At 39.9% G+C, this 13,605-nt stretch overlaps 1 protein-coding gene across 1 annotated transcript in view; it reads left to right on the top strand.

The window, feature by feature from the left end:
- ank1b (ankyrin 1, erythrocytic b) overlaps nucleotides 1–8,884 on the top strand; it is an 80,422-nt gene extending 71,538 nt beyond the window's left edge. The window contains exons 39-42 of the mRNA XM_053649440.1: nucleotides 4,090–4,750; nucleotides 5,377–5,584; nucleotides 5,685–5,765; nucleotides 8,771–8,884. Of these exons, the coding sequence (XP_053505415.1) occupies nucleotides 4,090–4,750; nucleotides 5,377–5,584; nucleotides 5,685–5,765; nucleotides 8,771–8,884 (1,064 nt within the window). The remainder of the gene's footprint in view (nucleotides 1–4,089; nucleotides 4,751–5,376; nucleotides 5,585–5,684; nucleotides 5,766–8,770) is intronic.
- The last annotated feature ends 4,721 nt before the right edge of the window (nucleotides 8,885–13,605 follow it).

The raw sequence follows: 13,605 nt of genomic DNA, 5'->3' as shown, positions 1-13,605 counted from the left end.
TGTGACTGAGTGATTTCTCTAACGAGTCTCACAACTACACTAACGCTTTAAACCTCATACTGTGGTGTGCGATGGTATGTTTTAGTGTGTAATGGTGTGTGTGTTAGTGTGTGATGGTGTGTGTTAATGTGTAGTGGTGCGAGTTAGTGGAGTATTTGATGTAGGTTCTTGTGCCTCACACTTTGCAATGCTTCTTGCTCACCTGTGTGTTGTCATAACCGGAAGGACATTGAGGGTCCCTGTAAAGTATCTCACACTCTTCAATCTCATCCTCATACAGTTCATCCGTTTCTGTTTCTCCTCATTTATTTCTTTAGTACTAATGTTCAGGGTTTGAATGCAGAGAAGTATTCACTCCATTGACCATTTCCACATTTTGTAGTGTTACAACCGGTAACTGAAATGGACTCAACTGGGATTTTTACCATTCGATTTACACAACATGTTCCATTCTTGGTTGCACCCCTACTGCCCCTGGGTCAATACTCGATAGAACCAACATAAGGTGCAATTAGAGCACCATGCCTTCTGGGATAAGTCTTAAACAGCTTTGCACAGCTGAATCCTGCTGTTTTTACCGATCTTTCTTGAGCAAAATTTCTCAAGATACGTCATGTTGGATGGAGACTGTTGGTGAACAGTAATTTTCACATCATGCCATGATTCTCAGTTGGGTTGAGACTTGGGTTTTGACTGGGCCGAGCTAACACGTTCTTGGTTTTGAACAACTTATGTGTTGGGGTGTTGTCCTGTTTAAAAGTGAAGAGAATCCTTGCAGTCTCTTGCAGACTAGAACAAGTTTTCATCTATAATTGCCCTTCTATAATTTGGCTCCTTCCATTTTGTTCTCCACCCTAACCAGTTTCCCAGTCCCTGCTGATGAAATGCATCCCCACAACATGAAGCTCCCAATATCATGCTTCAGTGTGGATGGTATTCTCACAGTGATGAGCAGTTTTGGGTTTCCACCAAATGTAACGCATTGTGCCAGGGCCAAAAATTTAAATTTTGGACTCATGACATCAGTAAATGTTTTCCAGATGTTTGCTGGGTTTCTAAATGATTTCATTTGTTATTTTTTTTAATGTGGCGTTCTTCTTGGCACTCGTCTATAAAGCCCAGTTTTGTGGAATGTCTGGACTATGGTTGTCCTATGAACAACTGCTCCCATCTGAGCTGCTTCAGACTGCTCAGAACAACTGCTCTCCAGCTCTCCTTTCACCTCTTGGTTGTAGGCAGCCCCCTCTAGATAGAGCCATAGATGTGCAATATTCTTTCCATTTTTAATAATGTATGTAATGGTTCAAAGTTTGGGATATTTTTTTTACTTATTTATTTTTTAGCAACCAAACCCTGATTTATACTTTTCCAGAACGTTAGAACTTGCTTTGATAGCTCCTTGGTCTTCATGATGCTGTTTGTTTAGGTCAGTTCTCCAATAAATGTATACACCTTCTGTGTACAGGTGAATTTATTGCGATCACATGACACTTTTTAATTGCACATAGTTCACTTCAATCAACTAATCATAGAACTTCTGATGGCAGCTGATGACACCAGAACTGAGTTAGGGGTTTCACCAGAACAAAGATGAAACTTATGCAATTACAGCTATGCTTTTTATTTGTCATTTTCACCAAAAAAAAGAAAGAATGATGTATCCTGGCAAAATCAGGGACATGTAATTTCACATTAAATTAAGCAGGCTTTAAGCAGAACCCTAATTCTACTTAAAGACAGTCACAGTCACAGGGGAATGGCAAGGGATTTCATAAAATGTCAGAAGCTGTAGCTCTACTGAGTCATAGTTAATTTGGTCAACTAATATAATCTGCCAAGACCAAGTATGATAAGACAAGGTGCAATGAACCTACTGACTCCATACTTAAATAAACGTTTAACAAATAAATGGAAGGAGCTGGGCGGGTCAGCTCTGGCTGGGGATGGAGCAGATTTCCGGGCCAGAAAAATGTAAACCAAAGTCTAAAATAAAATAAATAAATAAATAAATAAACAAACATCAAAAAAGCGTGTATGATAATTTGCATGGTGATATTGTAAATGAGTTTTTCTAAAGGACCTGTGAGCTAAAGTCTCTTCGAAGGTATTTTTGAAAGTTTTCAAAGTATTTATGAAATATGTACAGTCATGTGAAAAATAAGTACACCCCATGGAAATAGGTTTTTTTTTTTTTTTTTTTTTGGGGACATGTTTGGACAAGCAAACCTCATTGGCAAACTGTAGTCAATCACTCAGACATTGCCCTCTGTGGGACTCTTTAATTTAGCACTGCTAATATCCTTATGTTACTTCCATTTCCCAAACCCATTACTGGAATTAAACTAGTGCTATAAACAAGTGACTTTTTAAAAAAAACAACTTTATTTTGTATTGAATGGGTTTTAAACTAACATAATTATTCTTTATTTGTGGTGGTATTTAATTATACAAACCCATCTGGGTTTCATTATCTCACCTTCACATTATTACTTTTGTTCATCATTGTATTATTACAGTGCTTTCACAACTATTATTATTATTATTATTATTATCATTATTATTATTATTATCATTATTATTATTATTATCATTATTATCATTATTATTATTATTATCATTATTATCGTTATTGTTATGACTTATTCCTAATGATAATAGTGTCTGTTAGTGTCTTTTCTATTAGGAATTTTGTTAACATTTTTGACAGGAGTCTCCAGTGATACTGCTTGTTAACATGCAGAGAGAAAGCTGTAACTTTAAGTCTTCTGACATGGGAAAGTCTTCACGATAGAGGAGTTTATACTGTACTTTGTGATTATGCTTGTTTCTTAGAATGTTCCACAACATTAAACAGATAAAATGTACGATGTGGCATTCTTTAAAAAAAAACACCGAACTGTAATAGCAAATTGCTGTGGTATAATAGGAATAAAACAGTCGGGCACGTGCGGTTACAGTAAAATAATCTAGGAGTCAATATAGTGTGGATAAAATAGGTAATATAGTCCAAATTTCTGATTTTAGTTAGATTTCTGGCTGCTGCAATCTGGACTAACTGGTATGTTAATGATATAAGGTTGTGAGTTAGGCATGTCTGTATTGTGAGTTGGGTTGTATTCTTTTTTGTGTTTAGGGTTAAAAACATTGACGTAAGCAGCAAATTCAGTTGGAACACTTTTAAAAGTCGATCAGCCAAGTCATGTCTGTTGGATGAAGTTTCCTTTCTTTTGTTTTGCCCTGTTGCTATGACTCAAATTTTGCCAACAACTGATTTTACTTTAAACGAATCTACCAGTTTAGCAGGTTTAAATCATTACACACGCACCTCAAAAATCAGCTCAACTCGCTTACACCTTTTGTACATAAACAGATTCCTTAAATAAGAATACAGTCATATTGTAGAAATCAAATGAAAACAATATCATGGTCCAAAGCAGACCTCCGTCTTCAAACTTTAGGCCACACCCCCTACCTGAGTTTGATACTGGAGCAGGCTTGTGCGAAAAAACAGTTTTATTATCCATACAGGATATTGCCACGATATAAAGTCCCGTTTATGCTTATTATATTAGATTTCCAGACCTGCCAATCTTTTACACATTTTGCAGAGGAGCGCCTCAATTTGTCACTGAAGTAAGCTAGTATGATATATTATTACCCCACCCTTACGCTCCTTAAACCTACAATGCTAGGTTTCCTGTCTGTTTTAAGGCTGGTGGTTTGCGCTTCTGGTCGATTAAAAATGGAAAATTGCAAGCAAGAATCCACAAGCTTAGTGTGGAGTCATGCCAAACTATGTGCTAAGGAAGAAAGTGATTTGACATCAACATTTTATCCATGTTTATGTATACCAGTGTGTCAGAAAACCACACCAGGAAGTCCTCGAAATCTGTTTGAAACCACATGCATGTGTGATGAATTAGACACCGCTGATATTCTGAGTGTTTGTAGTTTATTTTCAAAGCATGTGCATATAATATAGTATATTAGCAGGCTGCAAGCACATCGATCACACCACTGAGAGGTCCAGATCACCTCCTTTTGTTTGCGTGGTGTTAGTGTTGCCTCTTTTGTGTGGCCGTTCCTCAGGTTATGGGCTGGCGCAGGAGGAGCTGCTGTCTCCGGCCTCAGCGCAGTACAGCCTGCCCTCTCCGCTGGGCCCCGAGCCCTACTGGCAGGAGGTGTCGAGTCTGGAGTGCGCGCCAATTGCCACCACCGAGGAGGACACCATGATGGAGATGTCAGACGTGCAGGTGTGGCCAGCAGGCATCAGCCCGTCCCTGGTGACGGTGGAAGACTCGTCTGTAGAGGGCAGCAGCCGAGCAGACGACTCAGAGCCTAACACTCTCAGTCTGCCCTGTAGCAGCAGCCTGGGGCGGCCCAGCAGTGGTGCTAGTGGGGCCAGCGGCTCCATCATGGAGCTAGAGGAAGAGGAGGAGGAGGAGGAGGTGGATGAAGAGGACATGCCACATGAACTGGACAAGGAGAGGGTCCATGCCAGTGGTGCCATCCCTAAAGTCAACCACAATGGGCAAGTTGGAGGTCAGAGGTCGGAAAGCAAGAGAGCGGAGGTGGCGGCAGGCAGCAGCATGGCAGGAGGAGCTAGAGGAGGAGGAGGAATAGGAGGTGGAGGGATTGGATTAGGCGCAAGCTCAGGGGAAAAGTTTTCTGTTCTTACAGGGCAACAGATCTACGCCCAGCTGCGTGAGAAAACCGGCCTGACCCGAGCGCTCGAGCACAACGGAGACAGGTATCTGACAGACCACTTCACTGTTTCCCAAAACTTGACCATGTTGAATATAGTCCTAGAACTCATTTTTTTAAAAACCACTCGCTGTCATGAGATGTCTTTAATGTGCACCTCCTAGTCCAAGTAATAGTATTGTCGCTCTGCTTTTCCACTCATAAAATTAAACAACATTGTTTATTTGTTAAAATAATTCAACACTGATCATATTTTAACTGCAATTGAATATTTAACCTGAGCATTGTTGGATAGGAGCCACACTGAACAACACTGCCTCGCTATTGTCTTCTTGTTTCATGTTACTGCTTCAATTCCCATTCAAGCATTTAGCTTTTTCTTCAAGAAAATTTGATTTGCACTCAGTCTGACCACAGATTTAGTAGCTTGTATTTACAGCTAGCTATAATTAGCACTACCTAGCTCAGCAGGCTAAGTGCTGCAAAATACTACGCTTTTTTCAGGCTTAATATAACTAGCTAGCTAATGTTAGAAGTGAAGATTATGAACATGTATACTGACTCTAGAGACTAAATCATACTTGTCTTACTGGTTATATTCCATGCATATTCAAAATCTCACCCATGTGTGAACGTGTGCGTGCGCGTGTGTATGGGTGTGTTGTGTTTCAGGTTAAGTAGCAGTGCATTTCAGCCCTTCCTCCAGGAGAAGGCCATGGAGTGTGTGATGGAACAGACCCAGGCCCGTGTGTCCCAAGAAGCCTTGCTCACTCCGGTCTGTGACACGGGGCAGTCAGAGCTCCTGCGTGGGATATTTATGGGCACTCAGCCCTTTGAGAAGGGTCTTGGCTTCTCCCATCAGGATGTACACAAGGCACAGGTACGTTCCATCGTGTCCTCTGGCCTGTCCATGTTTACATAAAACTTTATATTTCTGCTCACTGTTGAGAAATGTGACACGTCATTGTTCTTCTTCGCAGAGAGACGAGCCAGTCGAATTCACCAGTGAACGTCTGAGTGAGGAGCAGTTCACTGATGAACGTGGAAATGTGGTCACCAAGGTGGGCGTCTCGCTCGGTTACAGGTTCAGTGGACACGCTGGTGTTATGATTCCATTCACTTTAGAGCACAGGTGTCAAACTCACGGTCCTGGCAACCTTGCAATATATAATGTTGAAACAGCTCATAGTACCCACTACTAGAATTTACACCATAACTACAGCATACTTACCTCAATCATAATCTTTAAATATTTAGGTTTTGGAACACAGGTTTTAATTGTTTATTATATATATATATATATATATATATATATATATATATATATATATATATATATATATATATATATATATATTTAAAACTTTAATTACTATAATACATGTTGTCACTTAGACCTACCAGTGCACACATTTGATATTAGATAGGATGTTTTCTTTCCTAGAAACATCCTATCTACTTTCAGACCCAGTTATTGGTTTTGATCGAGAATATATACAGTGTCTTGCAAAAGAATTCAACCCCCTTAAAAGTTGTCCGTTTTGTCAGGATTACAAATGACACTTACAGTACACAGATTGTTCCAGGCAGTACTATTTATTGCCAACTAATTTGCTCTTAAAGTAAAATTTCCAAGTAAAAATTCATGATTTGTTAGGAGATCATAAAAAATATATATAAAACTGAAAAATGCTGCTTGCATAAGTATTCAAATCTTTCTGACTAGTACTATGTAAAACCATCTTTTGCTACAATAACAGCTTCGAGTCCTTTGGGGTAGGTTCCTACCAGCTTTGCACACGTGTTTGGGAGTGAGTTTCATCCATATCTCCTGGCTGATTTGCTCCTGGCAGGTTCTTCAGGTTGATCTGGACTTGGACTTTCACCTTTTGGTTTTTAACCACTCCTACATTGCATTGGACTTGGGTTTGGGACAACTGTCCTGCTGAAAGGTGAAGTTTCTCCCAAGCTTTAGACTGAAGCAGGTTTTCTTGTAATATCCCCATGTATTTTGCTCAATCCACATCTTGGTCAATTAAGACAATGAGTGCAGGTTCTGAGGATGAAAAGCAGCCTGAGATAATGATGCTCCTACTACCATATTTCACTGTAGGGATGGTGTTGATTGAGGTATGCCCTGCGTTAGCTATGCACCCCACGAAACACACTTTCAAATCGCTCGACTTGACCAACGGGTTCTTTCTAGCCACCTTCCCATAAAGTCCTCAATTAGGCAGAGCTCATGAAATATATGTAGTTGTCTAGTGCGCCTTCACTCCACTCTCAGCCACTGTATTATGTAACTCCTTAAGCGTGACTGTTGGCCTCACTGTGGCTTGCCTCACCAATCTCTGTCATATTTTTGCACTAAGTTTTGAGGAACGGCCCGGTCTAGGTAGTGCTTGGGTAGTGTGATACAGCTTCCACTTATTCACTATTGATCCAACAGTTTTTATTGGGATGTCCAACCTTTTTAGATATAATTTCACACCTTAGTTATGAAATTCTATTACTTTATCTTTTACTTCCTTAGAATGCCCCTCAGTCTTCAGTCTTCACTCCTTAGAATGCCCCTCAGTCTTCAGTCTTCATTCCTTAGAATGCCCCTCAGTCTTCAATGAAAGTTCAACTGAGGTGTTTTTTCTCCAGAAAATTGGAGCTGGTTTAATATTTCACAGGTGAAGGCCAGTTATAAGTCAGTTGTGTCCTCATTAAAGACACTGATATTGAAAATTTACAGTGAGGGTACATGAGCTTGCAGTAGTATAATGACAGGATGAATATGTGTGGTTAATACTTAATAAACCTGATACATTCTAGGGGGTTGAATCCTTTAAAAAAATAAATAAAATAATATATATATATATATATATATAAAATGAATAGTCTTACATTATGGCCCATCAAGGGCTGACAAAAATACCGATGTGGCCCGGGCAGAATATGAGTTTGACACCCCTGCTTTAGAGGGATTGAATCAGTGTTTCTGAGGTCTTCTTTCCTCTCCTCCTCCTCCTCCTTCCCTCCTTCCCTGCTCTAGCTGGGTGTGGATGTGAAGAGAGGAGTGCAGGCAGTGAAGCACGCCAGTCTGAGGAGTATAAAGCACTGAAACTAACACACACTGTCCTAAAGGTATGGGATAGACAGAGCAGGACCTGAGTCTTAATCCTGAGTTATGGCTTCATCAAAACTGCTTCTGAAAAATGTCTGAAGTTATTTTTATACGTCCCGGTGCGTTTACTGTCTTTCTGAACAGTAGATTGGATTAGGCCGGAGTTATACCTGCTTTTAATTGCTGCTCATTCACTCCGGGTGTCGACTGTAGTGAAGAGTCAAAAAAACACGCAGCTTGTCATGTCCTGAAGACTTTCCTGGATCAGACCACTTATATTTACAGCTTTATCTGACTGTTACAAAGCACTGACACCGGAGACTCATTTAATAAATGTTACCAGTCTCCTTAGTGAGAACTTCACCATGTCAACAATTATAGGTTTTTCCCTTGGTAACAGTATAAATCTGGGATTTGTAGCTGCACTGCTGTCATAAATACTAATAGATCATTTTTTTTAAATAGCGCAAACAGTGTACATAAACGTACAAATGAAGGACAATATAAAGGCACTATGTACAGAATAATTGAAAAAGAAAGTCTTTCTCTCACTCCAGTAACTGCATATCAGTGGCTCAAGCCTCTACAAAGATGTTTTGGAATTAGCAATGGAGGGATAGGATGCGTAATAAATTGAATTATTAGAAAAGTATTCACCCCCCGAATGTGCGGGGAGTGTGCGTTATTGTTCTAATAATTCAACGGCCCCGTTGGCAATTATTCCTTCCCTAATCGACACCTTCTGACCAGAAGCATATTCCAGAATTCAACAGCACAGGATAAAAAAAATGCACATAATATATAAGTACAAAGGTGACAACATGTGAGAATTATTCACCTGTAACTTGGACATCAATCAGGGTTTGATTTTCAGGTCAGCATGATGACATGCTTCTTTTTATAATGTGTATTTATTTTCTATTTTTTTTTTTATTCTCTCCTGCTGTCCTCCAGGGCCGGACGTTCACTGCCAAACCATCCTTCACCCAAATACATTTGGGAGACAGAACGAGACGAGAGGGGCATGAGAGGAGAGACGATGGGAAGAAAATGGGAGGCGGCGAATGAAAATGAACCATGACACCACCAACACACGAAAAAACAAAAAACAAACGACAAAAAAAAAACAACAAAACAACAACAACAGAAATGACCACTTGAGAAAATGGAGGAGAAAACTAAGGAGATCTACCTGTACTTTTGTAACATTTTTAACAACAGTGATTAAAACAGGACAACTAGCTTAGGGCATGATCTTTTTTTGTATAAAAGTTCATGGAAAAAAAAAAAACTAAGAAAAAAAAAAAAAACAACAAAAAGTGCTTCCTGTCAACTGTAAACGCATGATCGACTGCTGGTGCATGACCTATGACCTTTGAGCTGTCATTATCTATCAACTAAAAACTGGACGAGGAAAAGGGCCGTCGCAGGATCGGGGGAGAATCGAAGGATTTAGAACAACACAGCCAAATTTTAAAAAAAAATAAAACAACAACAACAGTCTGACAACACAACACAGCACAAAGTTTACGCTGAACCCATCAGTGCTTCATCTCCACAGGCCCTTTATCCTGTTCTTATATGTGATATATGCACTCTATGCTATGCGAACGTTGTCGTGTGTGTGTGTGTGTGTGTGTGTGTGTGTGTGTGTGTGTGTGTGTGAGTGTGTGTCCGTATATAATGCATGTGTACTTGCTTCCGGCTGCTGAATGTTGTTTTTTCTGCTGTGACACTTTTTTCTTGAGTGTGGTGTGTGAAGGAGATTGAGAACAAGCCTACTGTGTGTGCGTGCGTATGTGTGTGTGTGTGTGTGATTATGGACTTTTGTTCTTCGTTGTGAAATGTGTTTGTGTTTCCTTAAACAGTCCTCCATGATTCTGTCACTTCCAGGAGAAATCAGAGGATCCCCCCGTGTAGTGGGAATATTTCGAGAAATCGGGTTCTCCAGCTGGAGGTTGTGGGGTTTTTTGTTGTTGTTGTTGGTCTCTGTGTGCCAGCACAACAGTGCCCAATGGTCCCTACTATTAGAGACATGCTGTATGTATGTGTACTCAGTAATATGTAGAGGATAGGAGAAAAATTGCATATTCAGATAAAAACAGAACATTTTCAGCCAAAAATCCTTTATAATCTGTGTAAGCAAAGTGCTCCTAAAGCTGAGGTGAAAGTAATCGCTGCTCAAAATTAGGCAAAGTGAGAGGAGGTGTACTGTGTGTGTGTGTGTGTGTGTGTGTGTGTGTGTGTATTGACATAATTAATATTATATAGTCTTATACCGCAGTGCTGTTACATTCTCCATTCTGATTGGTCAGAAGATGTTGATTAATTGTTTATAACAGCAGCTCTGACAATAGTGCAGCTGGTTTATATTAATGCGCTCGTTCTAATATGGTATTGTTTCCACGGTAACAGCTCATTCACAGGGATGTGCAGTTGGACACACTATATAAATCGGTTAAAAATCATAAGCGATACAGTGTTATTTTGCGTAAGGAAGACGTTTATTTAGAGATAAACATGTAACTTTAAATTTTCCCCCACACGAGGAAATCTTCATGGCAGAGGAGTTATGTCTTTGCGGTTTGTCTGTAATATGGCAAGCTGTCTTTTTTTTTTCCGTCTTATTAACTTCAAAAAAGAGAAGAAATTGTGACTGGCGAGAGAACAACAGTTAGGTGCTATAACCTAAGCGAGAACAGGGACGTGAATGTTTCGTGGATGTTCCACAGCATATAAAAGGAGTATGATGTGCCGTTCTGTAGTTTAAGACGTTTTAATTGTTGGCAAATGGTTGTTTTATGAGAGGAATAAAAGACGTCGGGGTGTGCTGTTATAGAAAAATAACCGGGCCGCATGACATCACCCGTTGCATGTCGGCCATCCCTATTAAAACCCCATGGAGTGAATGTTCTACATGTAAACATCTCAAATCAAACATCAACAGGTTTCACCTCTTATAGTTGCAGAAGCACTTTGATTGCAAACATATTGTAGGACCTTTGACTGAGAAATGTCTCTGAAAATTACTCTCTCTCTCTCTTGCTCTCTCTCTCTCTACCTCTCTCTCACTCTCTCTCTACCTCTCTCTCACCCTCTCTCACTCTCTCTTTCTCTCTCTCACTCTCTCTCTCTACCTCTCTCTCACTCTCTCTCACTCTCTCTTTCTCTCTCTCACTCTCTCTCACCCTCTCTCACTCTCTCTTTCTCTCTCTCACTCTCTCTCTCACCCTCTCTCACTCTCTCTTTCTCTCTCTCTCTACCTCTCTCTCACCCTCTCTCACTCTTTCTTTCTCTCTCTCCCTCTCTCTCTACCTCTCCCTCACCCTCTCTCTCTCTCACCTTCTCTCCCTCTCTCGCTCTCTTCCTCTCTCTCTCTCTTTCTCTCCCTCTCTTTCTCTCTCTCACCCTCTCTCTTTTTCTTCCTCTCTCTCTCTCTTTCTCTCCCCTCTCTCTCTCGTTCACTCTCTCTCTCTCTCTCTCTCTCTCTCTCTCTCTCTCTCTCTGTCTCTCTCTCTTCTGCTTCCCGTTTATTAAAATCTGTGCTTCCTCATTTCCTTTCCTTGCTTCCATTCCTAATGTTTTGACACCCCCCTGTACGGACCCAAGGGAAGGCTGCACGAAAAGGAAACATGGACAGGGGAATTGCTCAATGAAGCCTCAGTAACGTAATTACTTTGTCCCTTTGTCACATATTAGCCTATAGAAGTATACATATGATACTTTATAACTTCTTTTACTTCTTGTTTCTGTATCATTTATTGGACATAATTGTTTTTTATATACTTGATCTGGAAGCCTCTTTCCTTACCTGAGATGTTTAAACAATTGATACATCCTTAAGAAACTGACTAATCAAGGAGGCATCAGTTAGAGCACTGGGAAGCACCCACTCAATATCTCCTCTACCTTCTACTCTATGTGCATCTGTAGCTCCGCCTCTTTTAAAGCCCCGCCCACTACGGACTCCTGGTGAATGATGTAGCACATTACGATGCTTTCATCTTGCTGTCCTGTTCATGTGCATTCTACGTTTCCAGGGTGTTTGATCCGATTTGCACCCTTACTGATTACACTCTGAGTTACAGCTGGTGCGATGCATCTGACACAGGATGGCATTTAAATATATTTTTAAAGAAATTGAACACTTAAACTTATCCTTTTAGGTGTACAGTAAAGCACAGACAGATTCAAATCTATACAGACAGCACTGTGATCGTCCACCTTGATATTAATTGACCCCTGAACTGTGACAAACTGTCTGTCCTCTTTTGGTTTTATATATCACACACACACACACATACACACACATACACAAATACATTTTAATTTACAGTAAATAGCTAACACATCTGTGCGCATCCTTAATTGTCTTTATTTTTATGTTCATGCACAAATTCCCAATCAGACTGAAACTATTTATGCTTCGACTACCAAAGCAATAATATCAAATAATATTAATATCATGGTGGCAGTTTGGCATTTGTGTGTGTGTGTGTGTGTGTGTGTGTGTTTTCAGTGTTTACCCTAGTAGCATTTCTATGCGACTCAATTGATATAATATGAGTATATACATTACATATGAGTATAAATAGACATTATGAGTATTAAAGTTGCACCGTGTGCAAGAGTGTGACGTTTGTCGAAACTCCAGGGCCGCTGTCTGAAAGCTGCAAGCTTTGACGCTTGATTGACGTCTGACAGACTCACTTCAAATGTAGCACACATATCTTATATGTTATTTGTGTTCTAAAGAGAAAAAAATTAGAGGTTTTAAAGTATATATTTATGACTCTTTGGCATGAATGACTACAAGAATGAATGAATGAATGAATGAATGACTGTATTGATGCAAAGTAAATAATCCGTGAATATGTCAGTAATGAAAAAGCAGTGATTGTATATTTATTGGTAAAGATTTTTTTTCCTGTGGGCGAGTGAAACCCGTATTCTCTATACCCCATACCTCTGCTCACTCTAATCCTACTGACTCTTTAAAATTCACTCAGGTTTTATGTTTTAACCAATGATTTTTTTTTTCTTCCACTTTTTTCCACAGTCAGTTGTCTAAATACTCTCTAGAACTCATGTAACGTACATAACTGAATTATAACGTAGCGGTTCGTCGAGAAATCGACTTCACACAATTTCCCCCTCGCACCAAATGTAGTCAGGATATTTATAGTGTCCAACAAGCTTTGATGGTAATGATGCTCACAAGTAATGAACGTTTTTTTGTTTAAATATTTCCCACTTCCAGTTCTTCAGTGATGTCACTCAGGTGTGGTTTAGGACACAGTGGGGCTTCCTGTCATCCAGCTGAACATTGGGGACTTTATGCACTCTTAAGGGTTCTTCAATTTGTCCTTTTGCAGAAACCCTTAGAATACTTTCACATATGTAGCATTTAGTCTGTTTGAACACATGTGAGAACACAGCGGTCACGTTCATTTCTGAGAGCATCTGAGATAGATGGTCATGGTTATCTTCCAAATGGGCAGTGGTAGGTCAGTGGCTAAGGCATTGGGATGCTGGTCAAAAGGTCATGAGATCAAATCCCAGCAGCATCAGTATGCCAGTGTTGGACCTGTAGCCTTCAACAGCTCTGTCGTAGTCCGTCTCAAGTATAACCTGCTTTAGATAAAACCATCAGCCAAATGAGGTCAATGTATGTGAACTATAGTAGGGTTTGATTTCAGTGAGAAAGGGATGACGTGAAGTGACCCAGATATGCTCTATAAAACATTTTATACTAGATAGGTATGTAATTATCTCGTCATCGGGTGATT

The sequence above is a fragment of the Ictalurus furcatus genome, chromosome 18 (assembly GCF_023375685.1).
Source record: "Ictalurus furcatus strain D&B chromosome 18, Billie_1.0, whole genome shotgun sequence".
Classification (NCBI taxonomy): Eukaryota; Metazoa; Chordata; class Actinopteri; order Siluriformes; family Ictaluridae; genus Ictalurus; species Ictalurus furcatus.
Note: the sequence above shows the minus strand (reverse complement) of the source record. Positions and strands in the feature narration are given on the sequence as shown.